This window comes from Melanaphis sacchari, unplaced genomic scaffold, assembly GCF_002803265.2.
Source record: "Melanaphis sacchari strain LSU unplaced genomic scaffold, SCAv2.0 Contig119_pilon_pilon, whole genome shotgun sequence".
Taxonomy (NCBI): Eukaryota; Metazoa; Arthropoda; class Insecta; order Hemiptera; family Aphididae; genus Melanaphis; species Melanaphis sacchari.
This window is the reverse complement of record NW_020270468.1, coordinates 309,538-326,896: the sequence shown is the minus strand read 5'-3', so window position 1 is coordinate 326,896 and position 17,359 is coordinate 309,538. Positions and strand designations below refer to the sequence as shown.

Below are 17,359 nucleotides of genomic sequence, written 5' to 3'. Positions count from 1 at the left end.
GCATTTTATAGGGCGGCATTAGATTTTTACATAACCCATCTTCTGTTAATGAAAATGAAAATGAAAATAATATAAATTAGTTTTTATCAATAATATAATAATTAAAATTAAAATTTTATCAATAATATGGCAACTGTTTATACAGTTATCATTTATTAATGACTTATCAGTTATTTAAGTATAGTCAGTATAGATACATTTTTATTTTTTAGTCTTGTATCAAAAATGATTAAAATTAATATTATTTTTATCAAATTATTTTTTATTTGTTTATTAGTGACCAAATCTTGTGCCCACAAGAAAATATTACAATTTCAGAAGATATTATAAATAAAAATATTGATACTGTTTATAAAGATAATTATTCTCAGCAAATGTGTGTTCTTAGCTCACTACATTTAAATTCAACTGAATTTACAGAACCTTGTCTAACAGTTTTGAATAAAAACAAAGATGATTATCAAACTAGTTTCCCTGGGTAAGCAATTTCTATTTTTGACACGTTCAAAAAATAATATAAAATATTATGTACTAATTAATGTAGGTACTAAAAATATGTTTGAACATACCTAGGTATCAATGATGATAGTTATAAGTTATTATTATTTTATAGGGATGATCCAGCTCTATGGGTAATTAATGAATCTGTTAGAGATTATATTGCATTACATGGATTTGAACAGAATTTAAATATCAATTTTTCCAATACAAAAAAGACATATAAAAAAAAAAATAGTCTAGGAGTAGTATGTACATATAACAGATATTTATCAAGAAATTTCTTCAATACAAAATTAATAAATGGAAAATCTATACCAAGAAGTTATATATCTTATTCCAAAAGTACAAAGAGCTTATTTTGTATTCCTTGTAGATTATATGGTGGAACAACAAGTTTTTCAACAACTGGCTTTTGTAATTGGTGGAAAGGGGAAGAAAAATTGCTACAACATGAAAATTCTAAAAGCCATAAAAATTGTGTTCTTAATTTAAAACTAAGAGCAAATGCATTGGGTCGTATTGACAATCATATGGTGATTCAATTGGATACTGAAGTTAAATACTGGAAAGATGTTTTAATTAGAGTAGTCGCAGTAGTAAAATCGCTGTGTTTGCGAGGATTGTCTTTCAGAGGAGCTGAAGATAAATTTGGATCTGTACATGGTGGTAACTTTATTATGAGTCTTGAACTCATTGCTGAGTTTGACCCCTTTTTAGCTAAACATATTTCAGACTATGCTAATAAGGGTAAAGGTTCTACATCATATCTGTCATTTGCTACGTTTGAAGAATTTATAAAACTTATGAGTAAAAAAGTATTCCAAACAATTATAAACGAAATAAAACAAGAAAAGTATTTTTCTATTGTAGTCGACTCCACTCCGGATATTTCCCATTGCGATCAACTTTCTATAATATTTCGGTATGTAAAAGAAAATGGGGAACCTGTAGAGAGATTTTTAATGTTCTTAACAAATATTGGTCATAAATCTAAAGATTTAGCTGATAATATTTTAAAGTTTATCGATTCAAATGGATTGGATATTAAAAACTGTCGCGGACAATCCTACGATAATGCTATGAACATGTCTGGAATATACTCTGGCCTCCAAGCACAAATTAAAAAAGCATGCACGTATGCAGTTTACGTTCCTTGTTCTGCCCACTCATTGAATCTGGTTGGCGAGTGTGCAGCAAGTTGTTGTACTTGGGCAAATACTTTTTTTAATTTGATTCAAAATATATATGTATTTTTCTCAGTTTCTACACACAGATGGAATATCTTGTCAAAAATTTTAAAGGAAACTGGTAATTTATCAATAAAAAGACTCTCTGATACTCGGTGGTCAGCTCGGCATGATGCTTGTTTAAGTATATCACAAAATTGGGAAGAAATCATTAAAGCATTAAAACAAATTATTGAAGATCCATATGAAAAAAACACAAACCAAGTGTGAGGCAAGAGGAATTTTAAAAACATTAAATAGTTTAGAAATTGGAATTTTAATAGCAATTTGGGGAGATATATTGCAACGCTTTAATAAAGTAAACAAAGAACTTCAAAAAGTTTCAATTGATTTAGAAACTGTGATATCAATGTATAACTCTCTTATCCAATATATCAATGATCTAAGAGATAGTTTCGATCACTATGAACAAATTGGGAAAACAAAATGTGGAATCAATGAATATAAAACTAAGAGACAAAATAAAAAACTCAAAATTGGAGAAGTTGATTTAAATTCTAAAGAATCATTTAAAATTAACACTTATATTGTAATCATGGACTCCTTACTTACTGAGTTGAGAAAAAGAAAAATAGCATATGACCTGGTAAATGAAAATTTTTCATTCTTCTTTAATATAACCAAATTAAGCATTAGTGAAGTTAGAGAAAAAGCTGAACGGTTAAGAAAACACTATTCAACGGATCTGGATTTATCATTTTCAAACGAATGTATACATTTTCGTAGCTATTTACTTACCTTACCTAAGGAACAATTACCTAAATCAATTATAGATATGTGTGTAATACTTAAAAATGAAGGACTTGAAGACATATACCCATACGTAAATATTGCTCTAAGAATGTATCTATGTTGCCCTGTGTCTAACTGCTCTTCAGAGCGATCGTTTAGTGCACTTAAACGCATTAAAAGTTATTTGCGGTCGAGGATGACTGATGAACGACTAAACAATATCGCCATATTAAATATCGAATCAGATATTACAAAAGGTTTAGACTATGATGATATAATCAATGAGTTTAGTTCCTTTAAAGCTCGAAAAAAAAATGTGAATTATAAACTATATTGATAATATATATTATGCTATGATATTATACTATATGATAATAACTAAACCTATTTTATATTAAATATGTAAATATGACTAATTTATAAAGATAACATGATATTTAAAATTTTAAATCTGCTTTTTTTTCTAACTTTTGGTCTAAAAAGGATAACGATAACGGGTTGTCACCGGAAAGTAAGCTCTAATGCGCTCGGTAGGTTGAAAAAGTAAAAAAAAATTTTTGGTGGGGGGGGGGCGGAAATCCATTGGCACCCGGGCGCCAAATTTCTGAATACGTCTCTGGTTAGATCAGTGTTGTTTTTCTTATTTAAACATAAGTTTTCCTTAAATTGTATCGTAACTTGTGTCACCTTATACCTTTCTCCGAGGAACGTACTATAAGTATTCACTGCGGCGAATTAGGTGCATGTTTAATATACTAATTGTTAGTACGGTTTCTGTTACTATCTAATTCGTGTAACGGTGTATTTGATCATATTCTTGAATCACGATCTCAAGAACCCTCTAGAGAACAGGAGGAAGGTAATAACACAAGAATAAGTATATTCAATATTTATTAATACCGGATTTACATACAAGGGTTGTGTCCCTTGTGTCAGTCCGGCTGCATCAAACTTATACCTTTTATCGTACCATTTAATATTTTTATATTTGAACGTTAGTTTCACTTTTTTGTGTTATTACAATAGTGTGAACCAGACTTGTTAATAATTGGTATTATTAATTATTATTATTTTGTTTTTTCTTTTTTTTACGAGCACCCTCGACGGCATTGCCACTAGCTAACATTTATTACGTAAATAAATACTTTTGTTATTAGATTATTAATTTATGTTATACTATTATTTATTAAATAAATTATTGATAATCATTATGTATTTTATCAGACAATTTATTAGCTTATTAGGTAATCCTGTGGCTTCTGCAGGTACAGAAAAATCTTTTCCTAAATTGAAAAACACTAAAAATTATCTTAGTAGTAATAGTACCATTTCTAAAGACCGACTTTTTGAATTAACGACGCTCTCAATCGAAAATGAATCAGTAGAAACATTAGATTAGATACGACCAACTTATCGAACAATTTGCACTCCATTAAGCCAGAAAAATTAATTTATTCAGTTATTGTATTTTTACATTTTATTTGTTTGAAAATAGACCTGTGGTATTGTTAAAATTATTTGCTATATTTAACATTTAATTCATATAGTCATGTTCTTTCATTACTTAATATTTTATACATTAAAATAGGATTTTATTCATATTTATTTAACATATTATTGAATCAATTAGAAAAGTTAAAATTTTTGGAAAGAAAATTTAATGATTATGTAGCATTTATATTGTATATAAATATAATCTAGACATTGTTGTGATGCATACTATTAGTATACAATTCTTTAAATGTCAACAAATAATAATCATGTAGGTAATACATATATTTTTTAATTTGTTAGTTCTAGTATGAAATATTTATGAGGAATATTATATTTCTTTTTTAAACCTTAACTATAAAAATTAAAAATTTTAACTTCAAATGCATATAATAAAACAAAACCTATTTTATAGTAAATGTTAAAGAATTATACCCTTTGAATATTGTTTTATTGAAATTTATAGAAAAATACTAAAATTAATCAAAACAAATTTCTGATGCTTAAAATTAGTTTTAATACATTTTTTAATTGAAATCAAAGCATTTTTATTATTCCAAAAGCTGATGATAATAGAATAAGATACACATATTGTAAAATCAATACATTTCACAGATCCTCTAAGAATCTAAAATAAAAAAAATTCTAGACCTAATGATAATAACTCTTGAATATTATTTGTATAAACGAAGTAAAAATATAGATTAAAATAACTACTTAGGTAAATATTTAATTACTATAAATACCTATTCATAACTTCAACTAATGGTAATTATACTTTCAAAGTATTGTAATTAAATATATACTTCACTACTATTAAATATTGTAGTTATTCCTGTTGATAAATCATATTGCTTCATCATAATTTTCGTAGTTAGGATTTAATAAAATAAATCCTATAGTAATTTAAATATCAATGTTTCATATGAAATTATCTAACTACTATACGAATATTGTACCAATTATAAAATATTAAAATGTAAAGAATATGTAGATATCAATAAATAATGGCACATTCTAGAAAAATTAAGATAAGAAAGACTAAATGTATACAGTAAAACCTTATTTTAAAGGATCTTCTATAAAATGGAATCTTCTATATAACGGAATTGTTTAAATACAGTAGTGAAATTGAACTCTTTTTATTGAAAAAATGTGTTGGATTCTGTTATAGAGGTTTTACATAATATTGTATTTATATATTAATTGCCTACATTTGGTAACAAGAGAAAGAGAGAAGCATCCATTTTTTTTTTTGAATAAATTGATAAAATAAAATATTTTATTAATTTAATTTAATATTTTAAACGTAGGTCTACATCAAGTATCTAATATAGGAGTTACTAAGTGGTTAATATCTGTCATTTATTTTAAATTTTAAATGTTTGACATATTACTTTCAAAAGATAAGTAATAGGACATTTAAATTAAATATTTATTCAATATTATTGTGAGACTTCATATCTCAATGGTAAAGATGAACTAATAATTGTGCCACTTATTACATCACGATTTATTCAATTTAATTTATGGTATTGAACGTTTTAAATGGTGAACATTAGTGATAATTTATGATAATATAGATAAAAAGCGTACTTAAGTATATCAGTTAATAGTTATCATAATATAACAAATAGTATAACTAATTCCGTTTAATTTGGCTCACAACAATCGCTGTGGTCCCAAATTAATAATTTTTCTAATATCTATATTATATTAGTTTTTGAATTCCTTTTTTTTTTTTTTATATTTTTAACGGTTACCGAGCGTTAACATGAACTAGACAGATTATACTATTGCGATGTACATTTTTGAAAGTTGAGTTTTTTCAGTGTTTTATTCATTGCTATCCAAAACATTCCATACCTTTACTTAATCATTAAAATAGTAAAATTAGTATGATACTAATAACTTAACATAGATAACTTAAATAAAAATTGTGGTAGGTATTTACTAAAGAAATCAATTACTTACCTCAGACAAAAGAAAGCTCTAGGTAAACGTAAAGTTATAGTTTATTTTTTCAACGCATTTGAGAAAAATGTAGTGCTTATAAGTTAAATGTCTTTATGATTGCTGGTAGGTAGCATCGATCTTCTATATATTTGTTAGTAGCTATAAATCATTAGTATAATATTATGTATTATCAATGCTGACCAGGTCTGACCTACCTAAATATTTGTAAGATATATAAAGTTCTTGCAGTCAATGTTGAATTGATGAAATCAATAGTATGTTAAACAAATAAACCATCTAAGAATAAAATCTGTAAATACAAAATGAATTCGTCTTTTATATTTATTCTGACTGAGCCAAAATAAGAAAATTGATACAAAACGCTCAGTAAATGTTTAGTTAAAATTAATTTAACAATATCATGGACGGTCTACAACATAAAGAAAGAGTGTCCCAAAAGAATGCTTTTTTAATGGTGATCGGTATCTGTGAACCTCGCAGAGCTGTGGTTTTATTAGGACAGTGCCCCCCCCCCTAGCACACAGGTGATACCATGTCTTATTTAGCATTTATTTGAAAAATAGTGATTTTTTAGTCAATTTACAAAAACGTTTATTTTGGGACACTCTTTACACACTCATATATTATATGTATATGTTTATAAAAATGTATTAGGTAAGAACAAGTTTTAATTTTTTTATTATTAACATTAATTTATATACAAAAACAGTTAGCTAAATAATATACATACAATAATAGAATCAACAAAAAATAATAGTATTAAAAAAAAAAAAACTTTGAATTTCATATCTTAAAATAACTTAACTTAATATGGCATCATTTTTATTTTAAAATAATTAAAAAAAAAATATATAATATAAATATCATGAATATGGCAAATTCATCATTTTTATTTCTTCGTGGTAGAATATACACCAGCCAACAACCGCTGGTATTTCTTTTTTCTACCACCTGTGAACAAAAATATTAATAAGAATAATTAATAAGTTATTATAATTATAACAAAATATTGATATTAATATATTGTTTAATATTTGCATTTAAATTGAGGTCAAAGAACCGTAATTTGCTTGCAGTTTTCCAAAAAATTATTATAAGTGATAAATTGCCGGAAATGAAATCAAAGTACTACCAATATTAACTAAAATTTGGTTAAGATTTGTTTTTTATTCGTAACTGAAAAAACATTTAATTGATAAGTATTGAATGGAGTGTTTTGATCATTAGAGCATTATATGTGTCTGTATGCCCAACTTAAATCTCAAATTTGCAACTGCACTTTTTATTTTGAATTAAAATAATATAAGTATGGGCTATATATCTTATAAAGTATAATAAATGGTTGATGAGACTTTTCTGATATTTACATTTATATTTCTATATTTTATTATGATATACTTATATATATGGATCTCCCAGAACCTTTTTTTCTTTTTAATGTTTAAAGCATTGAATTATACTCGATATAAGATTATAAAATTACTCATATTATTATATAATCACAGATAAAATATGCAATATAGGGCTATAAGGGCATGGTTATAAGACCCCTCCTCCACAAAATCATAACTACACCACTGATTGGTTGAAAAATTTAATTCAGTAACTTTAAAAATGGCTATATAATTTGATCTCCTTATTAGAATATAGATTTAGATTAAGTTATTATATAGACCAAAACCTAAAATATCAAAAGTACCAAAATACGTACGAAGCAAATGTCAGGTGGACGAATAACTCAGGTCGTCTTTCAGCCACTGTGGAATGGTAGTGTGTTCCAACTTGCGCAACAGTTTAACCAGCGCCGTGTTGTATGGCATATAAAATTCTCTAAGATACTTGTATGACTCCGCGTCCATAGAGGCGTACTGCCGACCTTTGCCTTTTCCCAAGCACTTATTACCACCCCCTTCCAAAACTTTGCAGAAGAATCCTTTCTTTGCATCATACCTGTAACGACATATGATAAGATTGTTAGATTTAATTTAGAGAGGTACGTTCAAAGGGCTATATTGTTTAATATATCAAATATAATGATATAGGTATATTATATTATTTATAGGTACCTGATGTGAGAAGAATAATCGAACGGTGGGGTGATTTTCAAGAACTTTTGAAACTGATCCAATACATCTACGGGATTGGACTTGAGCTGATCGCCATCAATTATGTGCAAATTATTGTGATGGAAATAATCTAGCCACCGTTCGATGTGCAACGCATATTTTCCTGGGTTCAAGCATCTAAAATCAGTATTAACAATTTATTGTTAAAGTTAATGCATGTATTTAACTTAAAAATATTATATTATATAGGTACGCTCCAGTAGACAAAACTAAGCTCGCAGGTTTGTCGTATCTTAACACTTTTTTTAAACAACTATTTCTAAAAACCATTCTTCACAAAAAATATTGGTATGAATAAGGTTTAATTTCAAAGCTGTTATCAAAAATATAATTATAATTTATAAATTATCAACCATAAGTGTGTTTACAATGTTTATGTCTTCAATTAAAACAATCTCAAACCTTTTTATAAATTTTAATGGTAATATTTTTAGTACCAATTTCAATAAAAATACATTTATCCCTATAAATAAGTACCTATTTTTTTTTGTTTATTTAAAATATAACATTTACAATATGCACAGTCTTTTGCAGAAAGAGAAAATTTGTGAAACACATTACACAACATATAACAAACAAAAACTGATAAGACTCTATGTATATATAAGTAAGTAGTTATAAATATTTAAAATAACCGACAATTAAGTATTTTATAGGGTATTTTTTTAATTGCTGTATGAACAACTTATGAGGAAACTTTTGTTATATTTTACAGTTAATTATTAAAAAAAAAATATAAACTGAATAGGAAATTTGAAAATTTGAAAACTTTAATTGTCTATAAATAACACAAAAACCCAAAATATTTAAAAAATACTATTATAAATATGTATTGAAAATTTCGTCTACGTTTATTAATTTATGAATTATTCTAAAAATGAAGATTCAAATTATTATGTTTATTGAATGTTATTAGAAGTTTGTCAATTATTTTTAAGATCTCTTTAAAAGTGAACTTAATGAGTTTTATTTTTGTCCACTAAATTTTGAAATTTTTGAAACATTTAAGATAAATATAATCAAGTAGGATATTACAATAGATATTTTTTAATTTCAAGTAAGACTTTTTTGTAAATATAGAAGTTTATATTTGACAAAAAAAAAAAAAAAAATAAATAAATAAATAAATAAAAAGTAGGTACACTACTTGACAATTCATTGATACAATTTTCCAGTATTCATAATAACTCAATTGGTTGACTCATTTGTAATTAAACATATGTAAACATTAACTGTTGTTTACATACACTAAGTTAATGTATTAAAAAGAAAAATTATATGCTTGATTAAAATTTACTATAAAATCTCTGATTATTTTTTGTATGTGAGAAGTGGTGAAATTAACTGTCACCTTAAAAAAAAGCTTAATGAGTTTAATACTTAAATCTTAGTGTTTATTTCATAGGTATTTTGAAATATTGTAAATAATACAATGAATTATTTTAGTTTAGAAAAATGGACCACTTATATTAATAATTAAATTAAATTAATATAACTTGAAACTAATAAAAGTTGTTAAGTAGGTATTAGGAAGCAATTTTGGTTATGGTAATCACTCACTTAAATTTAATGTTTGTAACAAGTAAATATCAAAATTATTCGGTTAAATTCCTAATGATTATTGTAGTTAGGGCTATTTCAAATCAGTGTAGGTAAATTTTAAGATCAACAATTTATAATGGAAAAAGTTGTATGTATAAAAAAAATATGTAAATAAATATAATTTTCAATTTGAGAACAATTAAATTGAAATTAGTACTTAATATTGTTTTTATTTTTTAATTTTGTTTTAAAATTATGCAATTTTCAAAGTCACAGTATTTCAAGTATCCATTTATAAATAATATTTATTTGTTTTTAAATATATGTATAATGTTGATTGTTTATTGTATCATTACAAATAATCATTTAAAGCTTAATTAAAATATTTTATATATATCCTAGACTTTCAAATAACAACTGGTAAAACCGGAAGCAATGTATGAACCATAGCATAGTAAAAATTATCCCGAGTAAAGACGACAGTCTGTCAGCTTATATTTTATGATATATTTATATAACTATTAAGTAATTTATTGTACCGAATGAATTAATTTATGCCAAAAACATTGCATTTAAAAATGCCATTGCATTGTGTGTACAAAATAATATACGCTACAAGTTCCAATAATTCATGATTACTAATTTAAAAAAAAATCAATTGAAATTGTTATTCTTTATAAATAATTAATTTTTGTCCAAATTTCAATTTTTTAGATCTACAAAAATAAAAATAAAAAATATGATTTTATACTGTTAAGTTTTTTTTTGTTACACTATGAACTACTTATAAGTTATTAAATTAAATTTTCAAGCTTTTTGATTTAGTGGAAAATTATCGACATTTATAGAAAAAACAAACAAATTTTAAATGCTCAAAACAGTTAAAATATTTTGAATCATAAAAATGTTGTGAAAATTTCAAGCTTTTTACAATATTTTAAGTTTAAAAATTAAAAAGTCATTATAGGAGAACACAGATAATGTTTCACCTTTAAGTTTGATAATAGGTCAATTCACTCTAATATTTAAGCTAGCAAAACAAAACTGGAACTGACAAACTTTAAAATTGGAGTGTTATGCGTTAGTAAGACAGAGACAATACATGTATGTATGAATTACTCTTAACAGTTATCATTTATAAAAATATAATAAATGTAAAGATGGGTATAAAGAAATTTATAAATATAAAAGAATACATTTTTTATACAGTTAAACACAATTCAATTTAATAGGGACCCAAATTTATTTAAAACTCATGAAATTACTAATTCTAATAGTTAATATACTTTTCTCTTCAAAGTAGATTTCAAACCATTTAAAGCTTTTAAAAATATTTAGAAATTATTAATTGTATTATCATACCTATTACGAAAGTCTCTCAATGATTTTGGCACAACAGATTCATTAGCTGTTATGACTTGGTGAAATGAATACTTGAGCGTGTTTGGATCGCCGTGGGCTTTAGCATGTTGATACCAGCTATATGCTCTTTTGGCTGGAGAGATTAATATGGTCACCTATAAACATAGAAATTAAAAGTCCACATCAAAGTTCATGAAACAAATGGTGTAACATAATATGAGTACAAACAGAGCTGGATCAAACTATTTGTAAGTTAAAAGCACTAGAATATTTAATGTCCCAAATTCGATTCAAAAGTTGTTTTTGTAGGAAAAATATTGATATTTCAGGAATAAAATGTATTAAACATATAACTAATATTCAATGTCTGTCAATTTTTTTTTAAAGTATTATAATTTTTTAGCAGTTGAGCAGTTAAACTAACATTAATATGATCTGGACCCTGTGCCTTTAGCGCACAATGATTAATCCAGCTCTGAATACACAACTGTACATACGAGTTTAACGTTGGGCAATAATGCCTGTACCCGTTTAGGTACAATGTCTGAATCGAAATAGGTGGCAGATTTTTCAAATACAATCTTGTTGTCCACAGAGTCATTTGAAGGGAAAAATTGCATGTACCTAGAATAAAATAAATATAATATTAAAAACTATACAGTGATTATTAGTTGTCATTTAAAATATCACTAACCAATCCAGTCCCTTGTAATAGTTGCGGCCGTTGAAGAATTGGATTTCTTCGAATGTTTCTTTGCTAGGAATGTTTGCTGATATGTTTGGGTGCATTGACAAAAACGTGTACAATGCTGTGGTGCCAGTCTTCTGAGGGCCGATTACAAGAAACTTGGGAAGATGTTGACAAGATTTTTTGTAAGACCAGATCTTAAGATGACGTTGGTCCAAGCAAGGATTCTAAACATGCATTAAAGGATGTATATTAATATTTTAGTAAATAAAAGAAAAAATAATCTGGGAAAAGTGAAATTAATAAACAATACAGTTTAAAGTATTTTATTATTAAGGCTTTAATAACAAATATTATAAGACTATATAAGATTATTACAGATTTATTTAATTTTTTTTTACTATCAAGTTTGTTTTTGACAAATTAGAAATATTAATATAATAGTGTTAATTAAAGGCTTCTTTTGGTATAGATTAATTGTTGAGGAGATAACATAAAATTGTATATTTTAGACACTGAAAGATAAAGTTTTTGATCATAAGAGGAATTTTATTTGCATATTTCATACAATTAAAGGATTGATTTTGCTGAATAAAAGTAAATTAAATGATGTTATACTTATAGGTTTGAATAAAAATTATAAAATATGCAATAATATAGATTCTGATAAAGTTATTGAATGATTGAAAATAATTCTATGAAATAATCTTTTTAGTTTATTAGACATTATGCATTATATTTAACTATGAAATTATAATTATTAATTGAATTTGTTACTTTATTATTTAAGCCTGAGTGTACTATACAATAATTGTTGATATTAAAGTACTCATGAATTTTTTTTTCTTTAAAATGAAAAGAAGAAAAAGTTATTGTGGACTGTTCCAGATACACATTTTTCTGGTTAAAAAGAATTATTAATCAATTCTTTAACATATACAAATAGTAAAATATAGTCCAAAAAATAAAAAACATTTGTTCTTTTATTAATAATAATATACAATTTTAGCGTGTGATAAAAATAAATAACATATCATTTCAGTTATCAATATATCATAAATATAAAAAGGTAATTTATTTATGAGAACCATAGACAGAACAAATATAATATGTAATAATAATTTTATACTAAAATATTATCTGAATTATAGTTCAAGTACCCACTTTAATAATAATTATCAACTTCATGTATTTTGTTCATTAAATGGACAACATATACATTTGAATTTATGTTGAAAATGTCAATATTTGGATAAAATTAACTACATGGTGATTAACACATAAATATATTGTATAAATTACAGTAAACTTACACCCCAAACTGGATCAATTTCTTCTGGATACATTTTAAAATACTTGTCTGCTAGTTCTAGAGGTCCAGATGATACCAATTTCAAATTTGTCCAGCACCTGATGAACTGAAATACTGACTCAAATGTGTATAATGCTAACCGGTCACTGCCGTAATTGGACATGTGGCTCATGAATACATTGATCTAGAAAACATGATTGTTGATATTATGTTATTGTTCCTGTTATAATTTGCGATATCTTATGTAAACTAGATGTAACAGAATTCATTAGTTAAATAATTACTTCGATAAAATATAAATACTTGGAATAATAATTTATTAAAATGTTAATAATATCAAATTATTTATTTATTACATAAATTTATTATTTTGTTTGGTGCTTGGTAAATGAATTTAAAGTAGCACAAACCAAAAAATAACTGGTAGAGGTGATCATATTGGCTCGGATTAGTTTAATCTATATAGAGACGTTGTGGTAGAGCAGTTTTAAAAAGCGTGTAAAAAATAGGTGGAAAAGGATTAATAGAACAAATAGACGAATTAATTTTTTTATGAAAAACATAAATAGAATAGAAGAAGACTACGTCTTGGAGATTGTAAGCCTGTTGATAATAAAGATACTGATTTAAATACTACCGATACTCCGAGGGTAGTTCTGATGAAGAAAATCAAAACTATTAAATTAATCGAAATTATAACAGCCAAGTGCAATGACCTTGGGTGTTTGACGCGTGTTGCTTGCATGAAGATGAAATTTTGGAACGCCGTATTTTTATAATCAATAAGAGGGATCAAGAAACATTATTACTAATAATAACTCAAAAAATAAAACCAGAATTAACAGTTCATTTAGATGAGTAGAGAACATATAGTACTTTAAAAAATCGAAATTTTTTTCTCTAAACTAATAACCATAGTAAGAATTTCATAAACCCACATACAGGTGCTCAAACACAAACAATAATTGTGTATATAAGAAGACACCTAAATGTAAAATGTAATATAAGATCACATGGAGTAACAAACATGCTCGAAAGGCAATTACAGGAAGAATGGTGGTGTTCAGTCCATTCAATCATGTGTTTTGAAAGCTTTTTAAAAGGCATAAAAGACACATTGTACAACTAAAAACTTCAATAAAAATGTTTAGGTAAGTTAAGAATACATTTTTTTGTGTAGACAGCATACGACATGTGTACTAAATTATTATAAATATGTTGGGGGAAGGAGGAATTTAGTTAGTTTTGGAGTCTTACTTCTAGCTTCCTCCTAAAATTGCACTTATAAATAAATAATTGACTTATACAAATTATATTCATTATAATAAATTTTAAAATTGAAATGCCAACAAAAAGGATATCAGGAATTTTTTTTTCAAACCCTAAAATCATTGGGTCCTAAGGACTCTATTATAAAGACCATATAAATATGTCACTAATGCGCAATTGCTTAATATTTTTACTACACTCACGGGGTTGTATACGATGGTTTGAAATAGTTCTCCACCCATTATGGATTCGTCCAATTTTTTGCGTCCTCCTGGATACCGGTCCACATAGATAGTGTGAGTGAATAATCCGCAAGTCTGTCTAGGTAAAACCTGAACACAAAATGAGGTGCCATTTTTATTAATTTTTATCTATATACGACAGCAAAATGTCTGTATACGTCAATATTTACATGGTCTAAGAAGTCGAGAGTTGGAATTTACAACTTAAATTAATGTGTTAAAAAAATGTCAACGGTATACAAGACAATAAAATTATGATTTGTTTGCCTCCAAAAAAGTGGTTAAAATATTCGAGCTCGGTTTATTTATTATAATCTATACATAATAACAATAAACAGCAGATTAGATCTGTTTATGGTATTTACCTTGATGCCTCGATGAACGAATCCTCTCCTCAGCCTGGCAGGCCTTAGGTGCGGATATTCTTCGGTCGAAGTCACTCGAATTTTCCAGACCTTTTTCCAAACTGTATATAGCAGTTCGTGTACCGGATAAACGCCGGAATGGTGGGGCGCTACCGAGTAGCTGGAGTTAGTCGGTATTCCATGCGCCTGCAACACGATAATTAATAAATCAATTTCCTTTTACTTCGTTAGCTATAGTAAATAGTAACCAAGTACATAGCAAATAGCTATATAATTAAAAATATTTTATTACAAATGGTTTGCTAACTGCACTGCTGGAGAGCTTGTTATAACACGCAACACATACATGCATAAATACGCTGATCTGACTTAAGCGTCAAGAGATTAATATGGAAAGGCATAGGGAATAAATAAAATGGGCTGCATACGAATTGCGTCCCAAAATACAAAAATATAAATCGCGATATCCGAGTTGCGTCCGTGGTTTGTCCACAACACATCCGAGTTGCGTCCGCGATTTTCTTGTTAACATGTACGAGTTGCGTCCCAGTTAATAATTGATTAATTGGCTAATAATATACATATTTTCCTTTCCAATTTTACAGACTGAGGACTGTTATTTGTATAAATGGTGTATAAATGGCAATATAATAGTTTATTTTTTTCACTGAGCATTTTCACTATTTCAAGATTTTCCATTGCAAAATTAAATAAATATAAATAAAAATATGATGATTTGATATGGAATGTCGAAATGTGACTGATGTTAACGTGCAAAAATAAATTGCAAGGTGTTATTCATAGATAAGATAGCGGATAATCGAGATTATCTACGAGTTTTATCACCAAACATTATTGTTAGTGGCTGAAAAACGCATGAACGCAATTTGTACATGTCGCGAGAAAACCGCGGACGTAACTCGGATGTGTCGTGACAAAACCACGGACGCAACTCGGACAAAATATAATTCATGGACGCAATTCGAATGCACCGAATAAAATGAACATTTTTTCGGGTTAAGACGTCGTTAGGTGTTTTGTTATATACGCATGAAATAAGATTATGCGTCCTAGCGTTATAAATATGTACAAACGGCACGATTCATGTCATAGGGGGTAATAAAATCGAGTGGCTCAATACAAGCGTGACTGGGATGTGAGTGACATTCGAAGTTACCGTTGAAAGTTAGTCTTCCAGATTTGGGCTACGACATTAGCTAGCGAAATAATAATGGCGCCTTCGAGGAGTCGAGAGTCGTGTGGAAACATCATGTACGCATGAACGCGCCGAACAAAGAAAACTAAAGTTCAAGGTAATAAGTGATGACGGCGTCGTTTTCAGTATAAAACAGTAAGTGCAGGTGATAAAGCTTCGTATCATCATAATATTCTCAAGAATTATACGTTTTTTAAGATTTTAGTAGATTATTTAAACATTTAAATTTATTAATAAAAAAAAAACTACATATAACAATATTTTAAGACAATAGTATAGTTATTGACTTCTCACCTCGGCAAACGCCTTGTTCAGCGACATTTCGTACTCAAGATGTGTTTCATTATTGTACAGATGCGGTTGCATGTGATTCCACATGTGGCAGAACCAGTTAAACTTATCTACATTCTCTGTAAATAGTAATAATTTTTATATATTATACCAACGTTTAAAAAAAATATGGTATTGCGTAAATAGTAGTGAAGCTCACCTAATATCGTATCGTCTCCTTCATTTTCCTCCCACGTGCCTCGATGAAAGTATTTTCCAGAGAAGCCCAAATTAAATTTAAACCCTGGCACTAATTGACGTATCCTATCTTGAGTTTCAATCAAGTCCTAGTTAAGAGAAATACGAGCGAATTACAAAAACAGTATAAATATTAAATAGTATAATTATATAAAACTGTATAATGTACAATATTTCCTTATCAATAAATTCATATAACGTTTATTTTACAGGTAAAACAATAAAAATGTTTTATGACAACAAGTAAAAAACAACACTAGTTTTCTAATGCACTCAAAATTTATGTTTTTATTTTTTACTTTGTATTTTTATACATTGAAAACGAATTAGTACAGTTTAAATCGGTATTAAAATGCTAAACTCTACATCTTTTATATTAATATAGCATATATTTTAAAGTATATTGTTTATAATTTTTTCAATTATGTATATTTAATTCATGTTATTGTTAAAAAGATTTAAAGAACTGAAAAATGTAGGCAACAATTAAAAAATAAATATGCATCATTTTTCCCTGTACTGGGTACAGTCGTAATAATATTTTTTTAAATTTATATTTAGTCAATTACTTGTGAAAGAGCTCAATAATCATGTATTTGTAAATAAAATAAGTTAATTTATTAATTAAAAATATAATCAAAAGTTTAAATGTTTTTTGTAATAAATCCGTTCTTGTAAATTGTTATTACCGGACCAAGTCTCCCCTACGTGTATAATATATCGTATAATCGGTAAGTTCTTAAAGTATAATAATATTATGT

The 17,359-nt window shown here is 26.7% G+C and overlaps 2 protein-coding genes across 3 annotated transcripts in view; one reads left to right on the top strand and one right to left on the bottom strand.

Moving 5' to 3' along the window:
- Positions 1 to 374: 374 nt before the first annotated feature.
- On the top strand, positions 375 to 3,879 carry LOC112604081. The gene is made up of 4 exons (XM_025352950.1): positions 375 to 478; positions 614 to 1,679; positions 1,927 to 2,765; positions 3,705 to 3,879. The coding sequence occupies exons 1-4, from the start codon at positions 375 to 377 to the stop codon at positions 3,877 to 3,879; spliced, it is 2,184 nt and encodes a 727-aa protein (XP_025208735.1).
- A 2,892-nt stretch (positions 3,880 to 6,771) lies between these two features.
- LOC112604074 (bifunctional heparan sulfate N-deacetylase/N-sulfotransferase) overlaps positions 6,772 to 17,359 on the bottom strand; it is a 58,227-nt gene continuing 47,639 nt past the window's right edge. Inside the window, exons 5-15 of one of the 2 annotated variants that reach the window (XM_025352942.1) lie at positions 16,561 to 16,687; positions 16,365 to 16,480; positions 14,855 to 15,040; positions 14,451 to 14,579; positions 12,980 to 13,162; positions 11,673 to 11,893; positions 11,476 to 11,602; positions 10,979 to 11,133; positions 8,015 to 8,191; positions 7,660 to 7,898; positions 6,772 to 6,899 (exon numbers count right to left, since the gene is read on the bottom strand). In XM_025352942.1, the coding sequence (XP_025208727.1) occupies positions 7,670 to 7,898; positions 8,015 to 8,191; positions 10,979 to 11,133; positions 11,476 to 11,602; positions 11,673 to 11,893; positions 12,980 to 13,162; positions 14,451 to 14,579; positions 14,855 to 15,040; positions 16,365 to 16,480; positions 16,561 to 16,687 (1,650 nt within the window). In that variant the 3' untranslated portion in view covers positions 6,772 to 6,899; positions 7,660 to 7,669. Of the gene's footprint in view, positions 6,900 to 7,659; positions 7,899 to 8,014; positions 8,192 to 10,978; positions 11,134 to 11,475; positions 11,603 to 11,672; positions 11,894 to 12,979; positions 13,163 to 14,450; positions 14,580 to 14,854; positions 15,041 to 16,364; positions 16,481 to 16,560; positions 16,688 to 17,359 lie in introns of those variants that run through there. The other variant, XM_025352941.1, reaches the window with a different exon arrangement.